The sequence below is a fragment of the Harmonia axyridis genome, chromosome 1 (genome assembly GCF_914767665.1).
Source record: "Harmonia axyridis chromosome 1, icHarAxyr1.1, whole genome shotgun sequence".
Lineage (NCBI taxonomy): Eukaryota > Metazoa > Arthropoda > Insecta > Coleoptera > Coccinellidae > Harmonia > Harmonia axyridis.
In genome coordinates this window covers 23,953,839-23,976,250 of record NC_059501.1, presented here as the reverse complement: position 1 = coordinate 23,976,250, position 22,412 = coordinate 23,953,839, and the positions used below count along the sequence as shown (strand labels likewise).

The 22,412-nt window shown below is 33.8% G+C and overlaps 1 protein-coding gene and 1 pseudogene across 8 annotated transcripts in view; both read right to left on the bottom strand.

Moving 5' to 3' along the window:
- Positions 1 to 22,412, bottom strand: part of LOC123680079 (protein madd-4) — a 583,820-nt gene that overhangs the window by 190,581 nt on the left and 370,827 nt on the right. For all 8 annotated transcript variants that reach the window (XM_045617757.1, XM_045617782.1, XM_045617798.1 and 5 more), the window contains 2 exons: positions 20,731 to 20,817; positions 7,291 to 7,464 (listed from right to left, as the gene is read on the bottom strand). In XM_045617757.1, coding sequence (XP_045473713.1) covers positions 7,291 to 7,464; positions 20,731 to 20,817 — 261 coding nt within the window. The remainder of the gene's footprint in view (positions 1 to 7,290; positions 7,465 to 20,730; positions 20,818 to 22,412) is intronic.
- LOC123680142 lies at positions 3,284 to 3,917 on the bottom strand (annotated as a pseudogene).

The window sequence follows — 22,412 nt, the reverse complement described above, 5'->3', positions numbered from 1 at the left end:
AGAAGGAGGAATACTTTCGGTTCCGTTGGAAATTCATCCGTTTTGTTAGCAGTTATCGATTCTTCTTGGGCCTCCGGAACTTTTCGATAACCCACTCCCGGTTGTTATTGGCTAAATCAGCTTTCTTCATTGTTTCTGAGTCCGCTTCGGATTGACGTTGATGACTTAAGACATTGTTGGAAGGTCCCCCATTGAGTTTTATCCGGTGCCATTTCCGGATAGAGTGATATAAGTTATCGTGACTTTCGATCTGATATTCGGTAATTTGTATAGCGTAGACCATTTTGGATGTTATAAGGCAACGTTATTTTGGTGATTCCACCTAAAGCTTCTTGATACTTCGTTGTTTTTTGAAGCCAACTACTTGACTCGTGACCAATTACTGACTTGTTTTGATTTGAGATATTTATTTATTGACTTGATATTACTTGAGATTGATACGCACGAGTCACACGGCATATATTTCTGCAAGCACGTGCGCGCTTAGACAAATAATAAATAATCATCTTCAACGGATAAATAAAGTGAGTTTGACATCGATCTCCTTAGTAAATTCAAGAAATCTCCTGTGAATCGAGCAAATGAAATGGCTTGGCGTTATGAAATAGAAAAATTTCTGGTTGAACCACGTGCTGACAGTTCTGAGTATATTTTAGAATGATGGAAGAGCCACGAAAACGTTTTTCCAAACTTGGCTTGAATGGCCAAAGAATTTCATCAACACCAGCACCTCTACTGTTACAAAAACGCGCAATAGTTCCTGGATTCAAAATAATGTGATCAAATGGCGGTTTCTCCATATTGTTATGTTCAATAGTGATTTTATTCATGTTTCCATTTGAAAATAGTGGATATTTTTGGTTTTTGTATACAATAGGATACATTAATGAAAGTGTTTTTTGCAAGGTTCCATCTCATTGCATATTTTTTTTTTTTGATATGCAGCTACTGAGTAGCTTGATAGAATGTACTAGATTATTCAAGTACTTGATGAATACTTAACTTGACTCGACATTGAAAAAATACAACTTGACTAAAACTTAATTGATTAATAAAGCAAAATCATCAACACACTTTATCTTTAAGAATATTTTGAGGTCCACCACATAAATAAAAATATCAACAGTTATGCAGAACTAGAGATTCACGACTTGACTTGATTTAACTTGATATCAAGCCAAGTCAAGAAGCTTGAAAACAGAAAAGACCTGCAGACTCTATGAAACAAAGGCAGAAATAGTTGAACACATAGTTTGCAAATATCCGTATTTATTTGTCAAGTACTTGAATCATATCAAGCTACTTGATTTTTAGCAGTTTTATTGTGTGGTGTCAGATCAATAAAACAAATAATGAAATGAGAAGAAACCTCGCAAAAAATATTTTTATTCATTAAACTTATTGTATAAAAGAACCAAAAATATCAACTTTTTGAAATATAAAACATAAATCATAACAAAATAAAAAATAATGAAAACATAAAGTTTTTTAATATTGTAAAACCTCCAGGCTTTATTTGATTTCGTAATTTTATATCCGGGATCTAAGACACATGGGGCATCTTATAGATTTGCCGCTTAACTATTGCGGATTTTCGTAACTGTAAGAGCAGCTCTGGAAAATTGTCTTTCAACAGGAGCTGAAGATGCTGGCGTTGATAAAAAAACCTTGGCCATTTTGGCCAAGTTTGGAAAGATATTTCTGAAACTACCAAAATCCTCCAATGGATCTCATGAAAAAGCCACTAATAAAGTAACACTGGCGAATGCTTCAGTCCCTCGGCGCTCGAGGAAACCCCTTATTTAGTCTAAGCGCGCACGAGATTGCAGAAATATACGCCGTACGACGCGTGCATATCAGGGCCGAGTAATATCAAGTAGCTTGATACCAAGTCAAGCAACACATATCTAAAATCAAGTCGAGTCAAGCTCAAGTATGCAATTTTTCACGAGCTTAATTTTCAAGTCAAGTAGTTGGTTTAAATGTCAAGCTACTTGGCTTGATGAATCCCTACAAGAGATCCTTGAGGTCGCAGTTCCCGAAAGGCTAACCGAGCCACAACGACCCCGATTCAAATAATAATACATAACTATATGGGTAATAATATTTCTTTTTGAATTTTTTCGGTTCTAATGATGTGATCAGCTTGAAAATTCGGAAAGTGTTGAACTTGTTAGTTCATATCAAGGCCTCCGTCGGATTAGGGATCATGAAAACATTTAGTACTTTTTATAATTTTCATCTCGATGGAGCAATGTTGAAATTAACAGAAAAATACAATTTCGAACGGCCATATTAACAGAACCCTCAGGCGGAATTTGCATATTAACAAACTTAACAGCGGCATTTAAGATCCGAATCTACATAAAAAATTTGCTTTGTTCGAACGTTATCGTATATATAGGAGGCAGAATAGAATTTGAGGACGAATTCGTAGTTAACTTTATCGTGTGGAAGCATTCCTGGTTCAAAATTCGAAAACTGTAGATAGGTATTGTAACAAAATAATCCAATTTTTCGGTGAATGAACACTCAAAAATTATTTTTATGCCATAAGGTACTCATAATTGCACACCGATGATGTATATACGAAATTTTATTAACGTTACTGTTTGGGAGCTTCGAATGCAAAATCGAGATATAATTTTTGAACTCATGATGAACTTAACCTCGAGAAAAAAAACCAGTACCATTACAATTATTTTTAGATCATTTTCAAATCAGTTGGGATAGAGTAGTTTTCATATAAAAAGAGTTGTAATTGAAGAAGTAGTTATTAAACTCGTTAATGGTGTATGCACAATATTATATAATGTATGAATTGTGTGAATTCTGAATAAATTTGTGTGATTAACGTTTTTCCTTTGGAGAAATCAGTTGAAAAACTTGATTTCCTATTCTGATATTATTCTTGAGGATACGAAAATGTAAAACAGCAAAGGAGATGAATAAAGAACTATCTCGGTTTTTGGGCGCTCGTCTGTTAATCGATCGCTTTATTATTTAGTCAAAATGTCTGTAATTTTCAAATTGTGACTTTCGAGCCAGGCCGGCAATATATACGATAACTTTCCAACGGAATAACCTTAAAATTTGAAATATGTAGGGTAAGTTCGGTTCGATATACTTGAATACAAAACCTGGAATTGTCGGGACGTTGATGATAAAATAGAAGCTTCTTTGGTGTCAGTATAAGAAGTATATGAAAATTGTATTCACATGTATTCATTGAAGCACTTAATTTATTAAGTTGTGCATTGTATCATACATTAAAAAAAAAATTTTAACGGTTGGATTTGGCTACTCTCTCCAACTCATCCTTCTTCTTGATAGCATAAGAATATGATGATCCCTTTGCTGCGTTGATGAGTTCATCATCCAAGCACTCAGCGATAGTTTTGATATTTCTGAACGCTGCTTCTCTGGCACCAGTACAGAGTAACCACAAAGCTTGGTTAACTCTTCTCAAGTGAGACACATCTATAGCTTGTCTCCTAACGGTACCTGCTCTACCAATACGAGTAGAGTCTTCTCTATGACCGGAGTGTATGATGGCAGATACCAGAACCTGGAGTGGGTTTTCACCGGTTAACAAATGGATAATCTCAAGAGAGTGTTTGACTATCCTAACAGCCATTCATTTTTTTTCCATTATTTCTACCATACATCATGAGGGAGTTTGTCAATCTCTCAACAATGGGACACTGGGCCTTTCTGAATCGTTTAGCAGCGTATCTACCAGCGGAATGGGGAAGATATTTGGCATTTTTTTCCTTAACTGCAATATAATCCTGCAGAGAAATGTCATTCACTTGCACATCTTTGCAATTCCATCTTCCGAATAGTTTAATTTCGGAGAGTTCAGCTATTTGGAGACCTCCAACAGCCCCCTTGGAATCATCAAATTCATCAACCATTGTGACTAACGGGATTTCTTAGAGTCTGTTCACCATAAAAAGTAAAAGCTTGAAATTATAGTCTTCTTCTTGCAGTGCATCTCCTATCGGAGGTTAGCTATCATCACAGCAATCCGGACCCTGTTGACTGCAGCCCTGAACAATTGAACACTACTACAGTTAAATCAGTCCCTCAGGTTCTTAAGCCAGGACATACGGGGTCTACCAATGTTCCTTCGTCCACTGATTTTTCCCTGGACTATCAGTTGGAGAAGTGTGTACTTTCTGCCTCTCAGTATATGGCCCAGGTACAGAAGTTTTCGCTTTTTATAATTATAGTAAGGAATGTAAATATAGCAATATTTGAAATATATGTCTTCGATCCTATGTAGCTTATGTAATGTTAGTTGAAATCGAGCATCGATGTTTACTCTTCGATGGTCATGGTCATTATTCGAAAAACTTGGTAATCGTTATAGCTCGAGGTAACCAAAGGGTAGATCTGTTGAATTGGCTACACTTTCAGGAATATTAGATTTCCCCATTTGAGAAGATTCAAATAACAAAAAGTGTACAACAATGAAAAATAAAAGGTGGGCGATACAAGATAAGCCGAAGCAGGAGTCAGATGGCTCGTTGCGCCATAAATCAAAGCACGGTCTGTGGCTCGTTTCGGCTGTCCGGTTCTTCCATATCTCATGGTCTAAATAAATCAGTCTGCAGACATCACTTGCCAACGGAATCGCCTACAAACGATCCGGTCAGCTCTTACGTATTCATGAAGTAGGACCCGTTGGAAAAAATGAACAGCCAAATTGGAGGCACCTCACTGGCAACTCACTTGATGAAAATAATAAATATAATATCACGCCTCATGTTTCATTTCGCTTCGACTTGTTGATAACATAGGAAAGGGTATTTAGATTGAGTCGACGATCCTTCATTTCAATATTTTCTCATATTACGAAGAGATCTGAATATGATCGAAATCCTCTTTCATTTTTTTTTGTGAAATATTTAAATTTGCAGGGCGTTAAGGAATAACACAAACTTCAGGGGGGATTCTGCATGATGGAATAATGACAGTTGGCTTTATCACTTTTGTATGAAAATGCTTCGCATACCTAGATTCGGGGTGTTAACATTTTTATTAATACCTAGATTACATTTTGATTTATTTAAGGAGGTTTCGTTTCACTGCTACCTAATGGTCTATTGCATGGGCGCTCGCAGAGGGGGGCCAGAGGGGGGCCAGAGGGGGGCATTGCCCCCCCCCCCTGAGATTTTGGTTGCCTCATTTTTCAGCACCCTCAATATTACTTTCTCAATCCAAAGGGCAAGGAAAAAAGGAAAGTATTGGATTCACAACAATTTTCCGGTTTTCAATGGAATAACTATACATATAATCCATAATCGGCAGAGGTTTTTCTTGACTTGAGAACTTTTTTAGGCGCGTTGAGCACATCTTGGGTGAATACAAATCATGGAACGGAACGCATTCGAATTAATATTGTTTTTATCAGTTATGTTTTCTCTGTGTTATTTTGAATCATATTTTAGTATCAAGTTTTGAACTTTATTGTTTGCGTCATTCAGTGTATATTTCAAGATTTATTATTATTCATTTATTATTTTTATAAACATAGTTTTATCGAGCGTATATGTATATATTTTTTATTTCGTTATTACTCGTTGAATTTTCTTTATTTATTAGCAATTATAATAATTATTTCATTCCATTCTCCATATTCTTTATATTTTATTTTTTGTAAGTATTGTTTCATTGAATGTGATATGTTTCAAAAAGAGTTACCGTATTCTTTTACATCACTTTATGTTGTTGACGTTATAAAAAAAATGTTGAAGTGGAAACTTCATAATTTTATTTTGTATAGCCCTCCCCTTATGAATATAAACACAGAAATAAGAAGCAACGGAATACTGATGTCTCGACAATCATGAACGCCTTATCGTTTTTTAAGAATTTTCATTTTGCCCCTCCTGAGAAAAATTTCTGCGGGCGCCCATGGTCTATTGTGCCCCCATCAGAGCTATTCTCTCCATTACGTGATCTACAGCTCGCCTTTCAGTTCCAGAGTTCTGATGAACTCCAATATCTGGGATGGCTTCAAGGAGGCTAATTCCCCACTTTTATAAGTTTCGTGTCCAAGCCAGGTTTTGCGTTGGCTAGCGATGGCGAGGCATTCCGTCACCAGGTGATCCGGAGTTTCTTCCTCCTCCCCACAGAATCTGCAGTTGTCGTTTTCTGTTAGAACCATTCTCATGAGGTGTTTTCTAAGGAGGAATCCAGTGAGGAGGTGTAGCAAATTCTTACTAAGATCCAGATACTTCTTGGATCTTGTAGAGTCAAAGTTTCGTAGAAACTTTTTGGAGTGATCCAAACCAGGAAGATTCCGCCAGAGTTTTTCTCTTTCGATTACCTCCTTTTCTTGAAACTCTTTCTTGTAGGTGAATTTGTCTACACCACGTTAAGGTTCCGGGCCGATGAAAGGAGTTTGTGCTCCTTTTCTGGCAAGTGTGTTGACCTCCTCATTCCCTCTGATTCCCGAGTGGCCGGGAACCCAGACTAAAAAGACCCTGTTATTCTTACCCATTTCATTAAGTTTTCTTCGGTACACCAATGCCATTTTAGAATCGATGGTATGTGAGCTCAGTGCTCTAATTGCAGCCTGACTATCGGAATGTATCGCTATGTATATTAATACCTAACTATTTATTGATTGCTGCGAAACCGTTTTAAATATTGAAATGAAATTTGATTGGTTCCAAGAGGTAGCTAATGCGCATTTATTGACATGCAATTCAAAATTTTATGTTCATCATTGGCGCGAATACAGATATTGATCCCTTTTTTTAAGAAAAAATAGTACGCTTCTGAGATATTTCAAATTGAGAATAATTTTTAGCTTGAAATATCTCAGTGGTATACAATTTTGTGCATCAAAAAATAAGTTCATTACCCTTATGCGCGACCATGAGAATAAAATTCTTAATTGCATGATAACAAATGAGCAATAACTACCACTTGAAATCCACCAATTTTATATGAATATCTCGACCGGTTTCCGAGCAATGAATAAATAATCAGCTTTCAAGAAAAACTTTTTATAAGCCGTATCTTGGAATATTAATTATTTGCGGTCAAAAATTAGATGGCAAACAGTGTTTCATTTTTCATGCAGGATGACTTCCTAAAGCATGCCGTTCTTATTCACTAACAAAATGTAAAACTCACTTTAGCCATAAGAGAATGTAATTAGAAAAATGTTTTTTTCACCGTTGAGTATTAATCATTAATTTATTCCAATGAATTCAAATTCATCTATAGGATGAATAATAATAATAGTAATAATAATAATAAAATATAACTCACCTGCATATTACAAATCTTGTGGCGTATATTTTCGCCTCTACAGGAAGCAGTGTTACAAGTCCTGATTTGGTGGGAAACTCCACCATCACAGGATCTTGAACAAGGGGACCACTCTGACCAGGACGACCATCCCCCACTTCTAGTACCAACATCTTGAAGTTGAGAGGATAGTTCCTGCAAAATTGGAATTAATAATCTTTAGTTGAACAATATGAAAATATATGTTCGATAAATAACTTTTATAGAAATCAATATTCGGGAAAAACATTATTGGAAAGTAAGGAACCCGTGAATACTTAACCATATACTTGAAATCTTAAATGAAAAATGAGGAAACCGCCGACCCGCTCTAACCTATTTCTTGTTGAAAATTTTCCTTTTTTGTGAAATCAATCTCGATGAATTCATTCAGGTAGAATTCGATGACGTTATTAAAATTTTCGCAAACTTAAATCATCAGATAGAAGTATGAAATTTTTTTTCAAATGGGACATCCCATACGTTCTACAGTATGGACACAGGACCATTTATTTAAAATAGCAGTCTCAAATTTATCTACAGATTTTAATGAAACAAAAATAAACATTTTCTAATGAAATGTGGCTTATTGAACCCCAAATCATTCCCTTCCAATAGGATGGTGCTAATCCTCACAACTTATGCATTATGAATTATAAGAGATTTTTCAACTGCAAAGGACCAGGCAACAGCCTATTGGAAAATTTTCACTGGTTGATTTTTCTGAATTTTTCATATGTTGTAACATATGACCTCCCGAATAAGAAAGTATAGTTTTCGAGAAACAGGGTCTCGAAGTTGTAAAATAATAATAACCACCCACAAAGCGGTTTTTATTATTGTTAGATACGTAGTGGGTCAAGCATTATTAAAAATGAAATTCGTTTATTTCATAATTCAACCCTTAATTGAAAGAGATGTTCGTGGAATTTTCCAATTTCTTATCATTACTGTTCGTTCGAGTAAACTATTATTATGGCAAACAATATTGGCTTTGCTATGACTAGTTTTTGAGATACACAGGGTTATATATACAGAGGGGCGTAATTACAAAAGCTGTATACAATGAAAATTTCATACAGAGTAACGGTAAGAAACACGTAAGCGTTTACTTATTGTTATTTTGTCATTGTACAATGAAAATCATTGTACAGGGTGTCCCAAATTCGATGCTCACTGGGGGCATCTAAATAACTGTAAGACTTGCAATGATTTCCATTGAAAACCAGTCTAAAATTATTACTTTATGGGTACGCAATTCTTGTCTCCCAAATATGTTTCATTCAAGATGTTTTCCTACAAGAAATGTTACAAAGAAATCCTATTTTTCAACATCGACACCCTGCAATCTCTAAAACTAGTCATAAGATTGAGTTGGTATTATGGACTTTCTTGTTTAGGGGGTCATATTTTACAAAATTCTAAAAATCCAGAAAAATTGAACGGTGACATTCTTCAATTAGACTGCTGTCTGGTCCTTTTGGCAACAACAGTATTGACAACCAAGGTCCCAAAATAATTGCCATGGACGCTTTTGGACACAAACCTATTGGAAAATAGTGTTAAATTAATTACGAGCTCTTCGGAATATTAAAAAATATAGGCGGTATTCTATTTGGAAACATACTTTTATACTCTGATGAAATATCGATTCGTGGAAAACTAAATTAACCTCATCAAATTCTACGTGTAAAGTTGCAGTGAGAATGTTTTTACGGAATTGTAAAATTCCCAACAGAAAATTATTAAGAGCCATATATGTAAAATGAATTGTAAAATGAATATTTTCGAGAAACCTCTTTGATCTACTTTGCTATTTTTTATGGTAACGTGCAAAAAGCAGGAACTTCATTCAAAACATGTAAAGAAACATATTGGTTCTCTCGCTAAACCTTTTCCTCAAAATAACGTTGAGAATTCCGAGAATTCAATTAGTAACTACCAGTCGTACATTTCTGAAATAACTCTTTGATCCAGGACACAATTGTATCTCCAGGATATCAATCTGCCCTCTTTTGCGACACTTCAAAGTGTTAGAAGGAAAAAGCACATAAGGTAACTAAGGGTCCTAAACTACAAATTCAATCAGGAATTTGTCTGATAGAGGACACGAGACAAACGTGGGAGAAAACCCAATTGGGATGATGCTCTACGCCGGAACAGAAAGGAAGTAATGAAATTATTGGGAGTCAAACTTATTTTCGATGTGAGTGTTGGAGTCAGTGATAAAGGACGTATTTTCACGATACGTCGATGGACTGGAATAACCAGATACTTCCATGCGCTCAGCTGAGAATCGATATAATTTGAGTTATTCGTTCGATCAAATTTGCGAAGAAATAAAACAAAATTTAAAAAAACACTGACTTCAGGTTAGTATCATTGATTTTTTTTTATTTTGAAATCATCAACTACTTTCGTAATTACAAAAGTTTGGGCGCTATTCGAAACAGAAGAGCAAACACATGAGTCCATGAGTACTACAAAAGTAACATTAAGAGCAAACATACCCACGAAAAGAACGGATAATAATAGAGAATGAAATGAATACAAAAACATATAAATGTAGGATCCAGTTATTGTTCCCTGTAAATAATTGCGATGGTCAACCGGATGCTTGGAGACCTATTAGTTTCTTCGAGTGTCGAGGGCATGACAGTTTCAATGAATTCACAGGGAACGAATTGTTATTGTACATATAATGTGAAAAGGATGTGTTATTCTTCGAGGTGTCGAAGATATGTCATGGAGTTGTAAATCTTGAAGAGATTTACTGGAGGTTGTGAAAGTTCGAAGATAATACGATCGTACCAGATGTGTCACATCTGTGTATCAGGTTCTAGTCCTCCGAGAATATTCGATTTCCAGGAATCCGCGAAGATCTTTGAGGGTGGTACGGCAAAGCTCTTATTGGAATAGAGGATAGTACTTTCCCTAAGGGTGTGACCAAGCCGAAAGAAGGGAGGTCGATATTCGAGACAGGGTAGTTCCAATCGGCGGAGAGACAGTTAAAATTAAGCCGAAGACGGGTAGAGTTCAAGTTGAGACAAAGACGAGTAAAGTTCGGTCTAAGTCGAAGTAAGAGTAAGTTCTGTCGGTTGAAACTTAAGACGTGAGACGAAAAGACGGTTCGCGGACTAGATTAAGAAGAGTCGCGAACAAATCAAAGACGAGACGACTGAAAACTTGAAGTATGACAAAGACGTGATAATCGAAGACGTTTCGAGTAATTGAAACTACAGTTAAAGACGAAATTCAGTACCGTAGTGAGAAACTTGTAATTAGGACGTTATTAGGATCTTCTCAATACTGAGTTTGTACTGTATAAGTGTGGCTTTGTAAATAGATGTAAATAATTCAAAAGAGTTTAATTATCACAAATCCAACAAAGTCACGGAGAAAAAGACGAAAGGCCAGGTAATCGAATTATACCTCTAGACGATCGATTAACCAAGCCTACATAAATATGGTACCGAATATAAGAACAAACAAGTTGACGAATCTATAGATGGCCATAAGAGAAATTCAAATATATTAAACATATAATTACCAAAGAATGCATGGAAAATGAAGAAATATATAAATATACATCAAATATATAAATATTTAGAAAATTGAATAAATTTTAAATATTTTTTATAAGACTATATAAACACAAAATATTCAAACATATAAATGAAAAAATATACATAAAAAAATGATTACAGAATACTGAATAAATATGAATAAATATAAATGAATACATAGAACTGAATAAATATGAATGAGTGAATATTAATTAATAAATATAATTAAATGAATATTAGAGAATAAATATTAAAAAATTAATATTTGGCGAAAACATTCACAAAAAAATTATAAAATGAATAAATCTGAAAAATCTTCCAGAGTGGACCAATGAAAAATTCTGAAATGAAAAATCACAAAGAAGATTTACAAATTTAATGGCGTTTCGGATATGATTCCAAAACACCCAAATTTAAAATGAAAAAAAAAATCGCAAAAAGCAATGATCTCAGAAGGTTTTGCCGCTTGTTCATTCATCAAGCAATTAAGCCCTTGGCGACCACATAACTGTAGGTATATAGGTTATAAGATGTAATTCAGATGATGTGATGGCTGTCGCAGTTAGTTTATCTCTTGTATTGTGGTATTTTTCAAATTCTGCTTGAATTTTTTATGGTTGAGTAACTCGATCCACATATATTTTGCATTGATATTGAAATTGCTATTTTACATCTACGAATACGCAAAATCCGTCCGATGTATTGTAACTGAAATATCGAATTTGTTACGATATTCTTCTTGAATTTTCTCAGGGTTTCACGGTGAAGCGATGAACATCAAAATTCTATATCTATCGAAAACATTTTGAAATTTAGAATTATTTGAATTCTCAATGAATTGAAGGCAAACCAGAGGATTAAATTAAAAATAGTGTCTTAATAATGATATTCAATTCAGAAGATTTGAATTGAAGTAGCATCATATCCATATTTCAAGATTCTTAAGGAATCCAACAAACATTGCGAAATTCGCATCAAGATGTTCGAAATTATTCAATCTCAATTTGAGAACACAAACGTGAGTGAAAGTTGATGATAGTTATTGAATTTGTATTTCGTTGATGAAATGTAATTTATTCGATGAAGACATAATTGTGTTTTATTTATTGAAAATATGTGAAATAAAATAACATAATTACTCGAATTGTTTTAATTCGCGGTGAAATATACAGGGTGTTACCGAATCTAATTATTACTTGAAGGTTTTTTTTACTTGAGATTGGTTTAAACAAGGACATCAATAACTTTCGAATTAAAAAATCAGGTTTTTCCCGCAGTTCAGTTCGCGTGATCTTTGAAAAGTCTTGTCAACTTGTTTAAAAAGAAAGAAAGATACAATACAACTAATGAAGGCTTCTTTCCTATTTTTTAAATATAGCACTACTAAATTCGAATGTTCACTCATGTATATATCAATACATATATTGAACTCTTGAATCATTTGCCTGTAGGTTTGTATTAGCTATCTCAAGTTGAATGAATTCAAGAAGGTAATCGGAGTCATATTGGTGGGATAGTGTAATTATTTTGTTGTTTCAAATGATAAAGAATTTTGGAATTCAATTAGTAGAATTCCGAATGGGAGTAGGCAAACAATAATAATAAAAAATTTTTTTCATTCTGGTCGAATATATGAGGAACTTTGATCCATTTTGACTATCAAATCATAAATATGAAAACGATGTATACCTTCATTGAATAACCATGTTTCCCATACAAACACTAATTTTGAAAGGAAATAGTGGAGAAATTTCTTTCATCCGAATAATTCATTTTACTGGAATTTTTCCCCAAGTTTTACATACATCAAAAGAAGAAAAAACTCCCATCACAATATGCCAGTTCCCATTGTTTCGGCATAATAATATCTGAACAAATTTTCCTGTTTCATAAGCGGAACACTTCCTTCTCCTGAGTTCCTTTCATTAAATATTCATTCAAATAAAGAAATATAATGACTATTGTCTCACATTCTTTTATCTCTCCACGAAAGAGGGCTCCGGAAAATGAACCTTGAAAAATTGAAATAATACCCCTGGAAATACGAAACAATGAGATATTCCCTTCGATGAAATTGGATTTTTCCATTAGTATCGTAGATATCATTCTTTTGCCTCGTTTTCTTGACCAAGTTTAATTAAATTCTGCCCCAAGACCCTTGATTAAACTCAGATGTGAAGGGAATTAGATGATCGGGTACAGCCTGATTTCGATTAAATTGGAGTGGAACCATTGAGACAGAGATAATCATATGGCGTGTTTTTGCGGTTGAAAGAGATGGAACGAAAATGTTTCATAATTAATTTTCATTCAAGGATTTCGGTTCATTATTTCCAAAACGTTGTTAAATTGAATTTATTAAATTGATTATTTTTCTCATTGCGAAATAATTTTTCCAATCAAAACAAGACGTCTTTCAATGTGATTACTTTTTCCGAAAAAAGAGTTAGAACTTCAAATTTTCCATACACACAGAGCTGCGGTGAAACAGAAATAAAAGATTCAACTCGATTTGAAAAAATAATCTTGCATTGCGATCTTCCATGCACACGGCTGCAAATGTTTGTAAGTTTTCGTTTTTTTTCGAAAAAACGAAAAAAAACTAAAAGTCCTAGGTCCTTTCATTTTTGAAATATGACCGGTATAGTATTTATAGTATTTCTATCACATCATTATTGTATTTTTTACATTCTTGGTACAATCGATATTAAGCAAAATCATTATTGCAGTCGAATTATCGTAGGTAATTGCACAAGTGCATCAAAATTACCGATAATTTTGCATGACAGCGTGTTGTCATAAAGACTGTATGAGTTCATTTTCATTTTTGGAGAAAGAGCCCGACACCGAAGGTGGAGGGCTCTTTCTCCAAAAATGAAAATGACCGAATGCAGTTTTTCAAAGAAAACACGCTGGAATGCGAAATTATCCGGTCATTTTGATGCACGAGTGTAATTCGGGGGAATATTTCCCTCCTGTCAAAAATTCTATGTATCTGGAGAACAATTATCGAAAATTACAGCGATAATTGCATTGTAGGAAGCGAAACTGCACTGCGATAATTGTTCTGTTCATAGATGCATAGTTTCTATGCATCCTACACAGTTCGAATCTATGGCAATTCCATTCTACATCAGTTTGACAAGTAATGTAACAGTTTATTCGGGAAATATTCCATAAAATCTGTTGGTTATGTTGAAGTTTCTGAGTTGAAATACAAAATTTTATTTTTTAATGGGGACTTTTTATTTCAACTTCGTATTATAACTCAAAAACTCTTATTTACAGCATAACTATCAGATTCTTTTGGAAATTTTACTTTAGTCATGTTTTTGTTTCATAGCTATAGCATCGAGAATGTGGAAGTTATAATGGTTTGGTTGAAATGAAGAATTCCATTCATAAATTGAAACTGAAAGGGCAGGAAAAACTATCATTCATTTTTCCCTAATAATCCAGTAGGTATGTACATTTTACCTGGAAAAAATTCAATGAAACTTCTAGAGGTTGTTTGAGGGTGCTGTGGGATGACTCTGTCAAGTTATCCAACACGAAGACCCTTTGCTTTTAACCTAATGAGTTTTCTACCAAAACCTTCATTTTCAAAGTTGTAGAGCATTAAATTCTCTACAACTCAGTATTAACAATCTTTTTCGAAAACTCAAATTCAATTGAGAAACAGTCGATCAAAATAATATTCAAGTACACAAAACAAAAAAGTGTTGTATAACTCGACAGAGTCATTCCACAACACCCCCGAACAATCTGTAGAAGTTTCATCAAGTTCGGAATGTTTTCCAGCAGACCCACCTTTTTTGCATTTATCTACTGGACTATCAGTGCTGTAGTTTCGGACTATTTCCCAATTAAAATCATGTTCAAAATATTTCGTCTAAAAGGAAAAAATGCGTTCTTATGAGAAAAAAATCGCTTGAGATTTTCTCTAAACAACTAATCAGAGAAGCATGAATTTCCGTTGAAAAATATGTTGCATTGGTTTTCATTACCGAGGTTAATTATTCCATATGTAATAGTTTACAGTTCATTTCCAGGAACTACAGATGGTACTTACGGTAATGAGTTAATTATAGTGATTTAGAACACCAAAGTTCATATAACAAATAGTTAAAATGTTGACATCTCTTTTAATGAATCCTATGAAATTTGGCCTTTGATCTTGAATAAGCGTAAAATTTGATACCATTTGAGTGCTAAACAATTTTTTACAATTGACGTGTTGAGGAGTTAATTGTAACTCAATTTTGTAGATGATGTGAATCATCTGAGGTATCAGAGGTACTCAAGGTAGGTTTGAATGGGATAAAAACAATAAACAATTTATATGCCGCAGCCTTTCTCATAATACTGAGAATCATCAAAAATCTGCGGAATTGAAGCTGATTTTGGTGGAACTAGTTGATGGAGCTTGTTTATAATTATAACTTTGGGATTCAAATCCATATCATCAGTATGTCATTCTTGCATTCAATGGGAGCTCAAAAAATCGCATGTTCGCTTGGTAATAATAAGTGATTTTTTCTCAAAAATAAGTTTTTATTTTAGATCATTAATAAATAAGAGGATCGGAAATCATCTTGTAACTGATGCATTTGTTGATTCCAACATTCGAAACTCCTTGTCTGACTGGACACTATAGCAGTAGCGTAACATTAATTGATTTATTTCGAAATTATCAATTGATGCTCGAAAATAGTTCACAACGTGATTTATTTATGAAAATTCTTTCGTGCATTAAAAAGGTCGAAGTTTTTCTCAGTTTAATGATTAAGCTATTATGGAGTTATGAAAAAAGTATTCCTGATGAAACATTCAACAATCAAATCAGGATTCTGCACGACTATGGATTCGAACTAGCAGAAGCTAGCTCGATAGTGATTGCCGACACTATACTTCCATCTCTCTTTCATTCGGGACCGAGCACAAATGTTTACTTTCCGTTTCTTCTATCTATATTCTAAGGGTTTCATAGCTTTAGGAAGGTTTGGCCTGTGTACTCATCAATTCTCCAATAACAAAAGGACATTACTAGTAGATATACAAATCCTTCATTCAGTATTAGGTGAGTATTTTCCGGTTAAATTGGGTCATTCTCATCAGTAGGAATATATTGTGACAACACTCTTCTCGCGAAAAATCGAATCCAACTCTTCAGAGTAGGCAGTATAATCAGTTTTAAGAACCGAATTCAAAGAAGAAAGAAATTCAAAGAAGAGGCATGAACAAACCTTTCGATAAAACTTGAGGTTTAACATGGCTTCAAGATCAACTGATCAAATTAAAATTAATCTGACAATTCTTGTTGAGAGGAAATCAGTCTCAATTTTAGCTACTGAAAGGTAACAAAATGCCACGATGGCAGTCATAACATAAGAAAAGGTTGAAACAATAAGATGAATTATACAGGGTGGCCATTTGAACACGAAACAGACGAGATTACAGACGAAATAAAGTTTTTCGATAGAAATGCTCGGACAGGTCGATTTCTGTTTCGAGGGGGACAACTTAAGATGTAGGTTACGGACGCATAGCGCTTCAACCCTTGCTACTAAAACCCTCACCCCCAAATTTTGAATAGCGAAGATGGGGTGAGAGATACCTCATTTGAAAGGTATTTTTATACTGATTTCAGCACAGTAATTGTTTTTTCATTTTATGCATTAGTTCTCGAAATATTCTTAACTAAGTATTTGAAAATGAAGTGGTGTTTTCATGGCAGTTGTAGTGTTTTGTGAAAAATCGACATTTTGAGCTTCAAAACAACCATGACTGTGGCTTCCTTCCTAACTAACTAACGCATGAATATTTCGAGAACTAATGCATAAAATGAAAAAACAATTACTGTGCTGAAATCAGTATAAAAATACCTTTAAATTGAGGTATCACCCACCCCATCTTCCCTATTCAAAAATTGGGGGTGGGGGTTGTAGCAGCAAGGGTTGAAGCGCTATGCGTCCGTAACCTACATCTTAAGTTGTCCCCCTCGAAACAGAAATCGACCTGTCCGAGCGTTTCTATCGAAAAACTTTATTTCGTCTGTAATCTCGTCTGTTTCGTTTTCAAATGGCCACCCTGTATATTCTATACTATTTTTCCTGAACCTTCAAACAACCACCGTTGAAAAGGCTTTCTTGATCTTTTTAAATATCCACTGAAAAAGCCAACTTTTTGAAAAAATGCAAAAACGTCTGCCGAAGGAGTTTTGCGTTTTGTTTTGCCAATAAAATAAATATTTATTGAACCATAAGATACCTTAAATGCTCTCGATTCCGGATCGATACTTTTAACCAATGATTCATAACGTGTTAGAATGATCTTTTCAAAAGCCTACGAAGTTGTTATTGACCTAGAGAGCGGGAGGCAAACAACCAGAGCACGCAACCTCCGTCCGGAGTCGATAGAGGAGACCTTGTTGACGAAATTGTCATGTCGAGACGTCTATAATATTGTCACGTGTTTGACGTCGATCCTTTCAAGGAACGTCGATTAGCTTGATGCTTTCTGATTATATTGGATTGGTCGGCACGATGTCGTTGTTTGTTTTGGGATTAAGTTATGAAGTGTTAATCACATTTCTTGTCGGGGATATTGGCAAACTTGGCCTGACTGGGATTGAAATTGAAAATCAGAATAGGGGTGATTCTTCCAGAAAAATCCCTACTGACATCTCTATAGTATTACGAATTCAATGATTTGCTTGATAATCAGAGCAGTCAAAGACGCTTTTGACTGTCTAGAGACTATCTAGACGAAAGATATGCTTTCTGATGAGTTTCATTAGGTATATCGGGTGTCCCAAGGTGAGTGGCCTATTAGATTATTATGGAAACTATTGATGGTAAAGATTTCAAATTTTGTGGATAGATATTTGGCCATGTAAGGTACATTTTTAAAATAATTTCACATTTCAAGTGTTGCCGGATGTACGACAATTTGGCAACAACTTTGTTATTTCAAATGGGACATCCGGTATTGATATTTTTTTTATGATACTCCATAAAATATTAATTCTATTCACTCTTACTTTTCCATCCCTATCTTTAACGGTTTTTGAGTTATTAATTATTTTTCGAAATTTTAGATCAAATTGGCGTATTACGAAAATGACTCTAGTTCGCTCAATATTTGAGATTTAAGTCAGAAATTTTGCGAGTCGTTAGATATTGATCTGATCTGTGTCACTGCTTTTGAATTATGGTTGTCAATAATACAGGACGGACCAAAAAAAATCATCATTTGCCAAGTTACAAAATTGTAAAAAAGTCTATTTTTTCAAATTAGACAACTAGTATATTTTCCAATTTTTGGAATCAGTACAACACACTCTACAATTTTTCTATTCATGTCCCTATACCTATCTCAACTGGATTCCGAGTTATATGCGTTATATGTGTATATCTTTCTTGAGCCATTATTTATAGAAAAACCCCGGAACAAAACACCTGTTAGGTAATAATTGTTTATTTTGACATTTATGGATTGAACTGATTCATTGATATATCGATTTATGAACGACATAGAGAAAATAACAATACAAAAGAAATTAACGCTTATTGAATCAATGTGAAATCTAATAAACGCATATAACTCGGAATCCAGTTGAGATAGATATAAGGACGTGAATAGAAAAATTGTAGAGTGTGTTGCACTGATTCCAAAAATTGAAAAATATACTAGGTGTCTAATTTGAAAAAATAGACTTTTTTACAATTTTGTAACTTGGCAAATGATGATTTGTTTTGGTCCGTCCTGTATTATTGACAACCATAATTCAAAAGCAGTGACACATATCAGATCAATATCTAACGACTTGCAAAATTTCTGACTTAAATCTCAAATATTGAGCGAACTAGAGTCATTTTCGTAATACGCCAATTTGATCTAAAATTTCGAAAAATAATTAATAACTCAAAAACCGTTAAAGATAGGGATGGAAAAGTAAGAGTGAATAGAATTAATATTTTATGGAGTATCATAAAAAAAATATCAATACCGGATGTCCCATTTGAAATAACAAAGTTGTTGCCAAATTGTCGTACATCCGGCAACACTGGAAATGTGAAATTATTTTAAAAATGTACCTTACATGGCCAAATATCTATCCACAAAATTTGAAATCTTTACCATCAATAGTTTCCATAATAATCTAATAGGCCACTCACCTTGGGACACCCGATATAATTAATTTTTTCAAAAATAGAAATTGAAAATTTGAGTTATTATTTCAAATGTTTAATAATATATTTTTTATTTCTTTATGAATTGAGTCCATGAGTTGGTCTCCTAATTACACATTACGTGCATCCACTGAATATTGAATGAATTTCAAGGTATCTAAATTCTTGATGAAAAACATCAATCCCAATTTACGCATTTAGTCCATAAGGTTGTTCAATAGCTTCTGTTTTGAATTATGCTTTGAAATAATCACGAGCTGAATTTTTCAATAACAAATTAGGATCCGTTTTAGGTTCATATGTTATTTGTGAGAATCATTACTTTTTTTCCTAGGCAATATTTAACATTCAATATGCAGTCTTGCTGCGTCTAATCTCATATACAGGAGAGTCCCTGATTTTTACATGCATACCTAAATTTCAACCGAAGGTTCCTGAGGCCAAAAGAAACAATTTTTTCCTTCACTATTATTTCCGATTAGATTTTTTTCTCACTTAGTATAGCTGGCGTTCTGAAGTTGACCGGAGTTTGATGAAATATAATGTTTCATTAAAGAAACTATATTCCGAAAATCATTTCCTTCGATTCCATCCCGTTCGCGAGGTATAACTAAAAATTACAATTTTTGATGGATTTTCAACATCCTGTATCTTTTCAACCGAGCCAAATCGGAAAAACTGGTAAAGGAAAATGGTGTTTCCTTTGACTTCAGAAATCTTCGGTTGAAATATATGTACAAGTCAAAGACTCACCCTGTATACCTATATACAGTTTTGTACTCTCCAGGGGCGCAATTGACAGAAGAATGAACGAACCATTAAAAGTTCCAGGCTTTACGTCAGTGCTTCCCTTATTTCTAATGTTTATATTAATTTAACTCTTTCGAGTAGATTCGTTTCATGATTTTTTCTTTTACCAATTCATCACAACTGTCACATTATGACTTATATTTTGGGGTTTTCGAAATATATATCTACAACTATAGAACGACGAATCCTGCACTTTGCATAACACAGTAAGTAGTGTGCAGGAGTGCACATCATCTTCAAAAATAACCCAGATTATTCTTAGAGGTCACATGAGATAATGCAAGTGCTCAAAAGCTCCTGATCATAAGTGGTTCATCTATATTCTTCAATATTCTATTTGGATTTATTAAGTTACTGAGGTCGCTATGAACACGAAATTTCTATAACGCTATCCACACGAAGTTCTACACAAAGGTTAAAATGGGTATTCTTTATAACGCAAAATCCTAACCTGATTGTATCCAGGAAAATGAAGTTTCGTTTTTCCAATAATCATCATCATGATATTTTGTTCTATATTAACTTGTTCACGTTTAAACTGAATCTGAATGAATTTAATCGGATTTGTTATCAGTGGTCTAATCTTACGGTTTGAGATCGCTTCCTGCTCACAATTTCAAAATTACAGATATGTGACGAAATGATAGAGTGATTTTGACGGACATGAACGGTCAAAAACATATAAAATTGCAAAATTGCTAAAGCTGTAAATCTTCAAAGAAACATATTTACTGAAAACAAAGATGAGCGCCTGTTTCTCAATTTTTCCCCAGTAGAGAATTGCCAGTAGATAAAAAAGTCTATCAAATTTCAGGTCTTTCACAACAAAATATATAAAAAGTGTAACATACCTGTTCAGAGAGTTCCTCCGTCAATGATGGAACGAGAGGTAATGCCGAGTCACTTCCAGAATTGTTCAAAGATTCCACACAATTTATCTGAAATAAAATAAAGGATTGAAAATATATATTCTATAAAAATTGATGAGTAGGTATAAATCCGACTATATTTGAATGAAAAAGTCATTGATTTAGCATGAGGAGCTTTTGCCCATATTGCACTACACCTTTTTTTCAATGTTGTTTTCTGAAATGAAACAATTTTTTCGAATGAAAGACAGTGGTGTAGATTTCCAATAAAAAAAGAATCATGGCATGCCTATATCTACGCCGCTGGTTATTTCGGCAGGAGATATTTACTTAATTCGAATTATTATATTATCAAGACATCAATACCTAAAAATTAAAACGATGAATGTAATAATACTAGAGTAATAAGTAAAAATCTGATTTTTTCAAACATCAATCTATCTCGGAAACGAAAGTTGTTATAGGAAATATTTTTCATGAAGAAAGTTGTTTCATCCGACGCCAAATTTATTGCACTGAAATCTGGACTACTAGGTATGTATATATGTCGACCTATTGAAATATATTTCTGGTCCAATATTATGCATGAATTAGTCCCTCTTTTCATAATAGCATTTTCAATATTAGTCAATCGACATATTTGATGTTGCCATGTTTTTGTGTGTCTTATTGAAATTCAATTTGAATGAAATATTACACATGAGTTTCTTTCTCAAACACTATATATGGAATATCAGTGATGTACAGAGTGTGAAAACAGCTTTTGCAAATGTTGTATATAAAAATTTGCATTTTTTTTCATTTGAAATTGACACCCGTTATACTATCAATTCTAAGATGTGCGAAAAAAAGCTCTAAAAATTTCGTTAAGTATACTTATACGGTAAAAATCACCAAATTTACTTGAAACAGCTCTTCTTCCTCTTCTTCCGAGAAATGGTGTAAGTTCAATGAACCTCTTTTGAAAACAAATTCTATTCAAGAGATTCAAGATGGGATTGAACAATTTTCCAATAATATCGAGTTTTCCTGTAATGGGCATTTTTCGTTTGTTTTTCGGTGTTTCAAGCAGATAACTAGCCTTTGGCCAAATGGTAAAGAAATTCGAAGTCTTTGTTTGTGCATCATATGAATCAATAGTATAGAGGGTATTTGATCAGAAATAATAAACACTATGGAAATTTTCATAATTAATCCTGTATATTACTGGTCAGTTTCAGATATACCTACCATCCGATCCGAGGGAGTAACTCATGCATAATATTTGACCAGAAATAAATTCCAATTGAACTCACCATACCTTTGTACCCGATATCAAATATTTCGAGAGACGAGAGACTAATATTGAAAATGCTCATATGCTAGGAGAGAGTGTGATTCATGTATAATATTCCGCCAGAAATCTATTTTAATAGGAGTTACCCCAAGTTTGTACGACGAATATTGAGTAGATTAAGCGAATTCTGTCATCCATGAATTATTCTCAAATTTCTCTCGGTATTCACAAATAAGCACTGATTGTCATGAAACAATTCGATAATTATTAAACATTGTTGAAGCGTATATCTTTCAATGAATATAATGATATAACCTACTGAACACAAATGTCATAAAAATATCAAATGTAATATCTACAGAGTGTTTCATTTATAACCAATTTAATT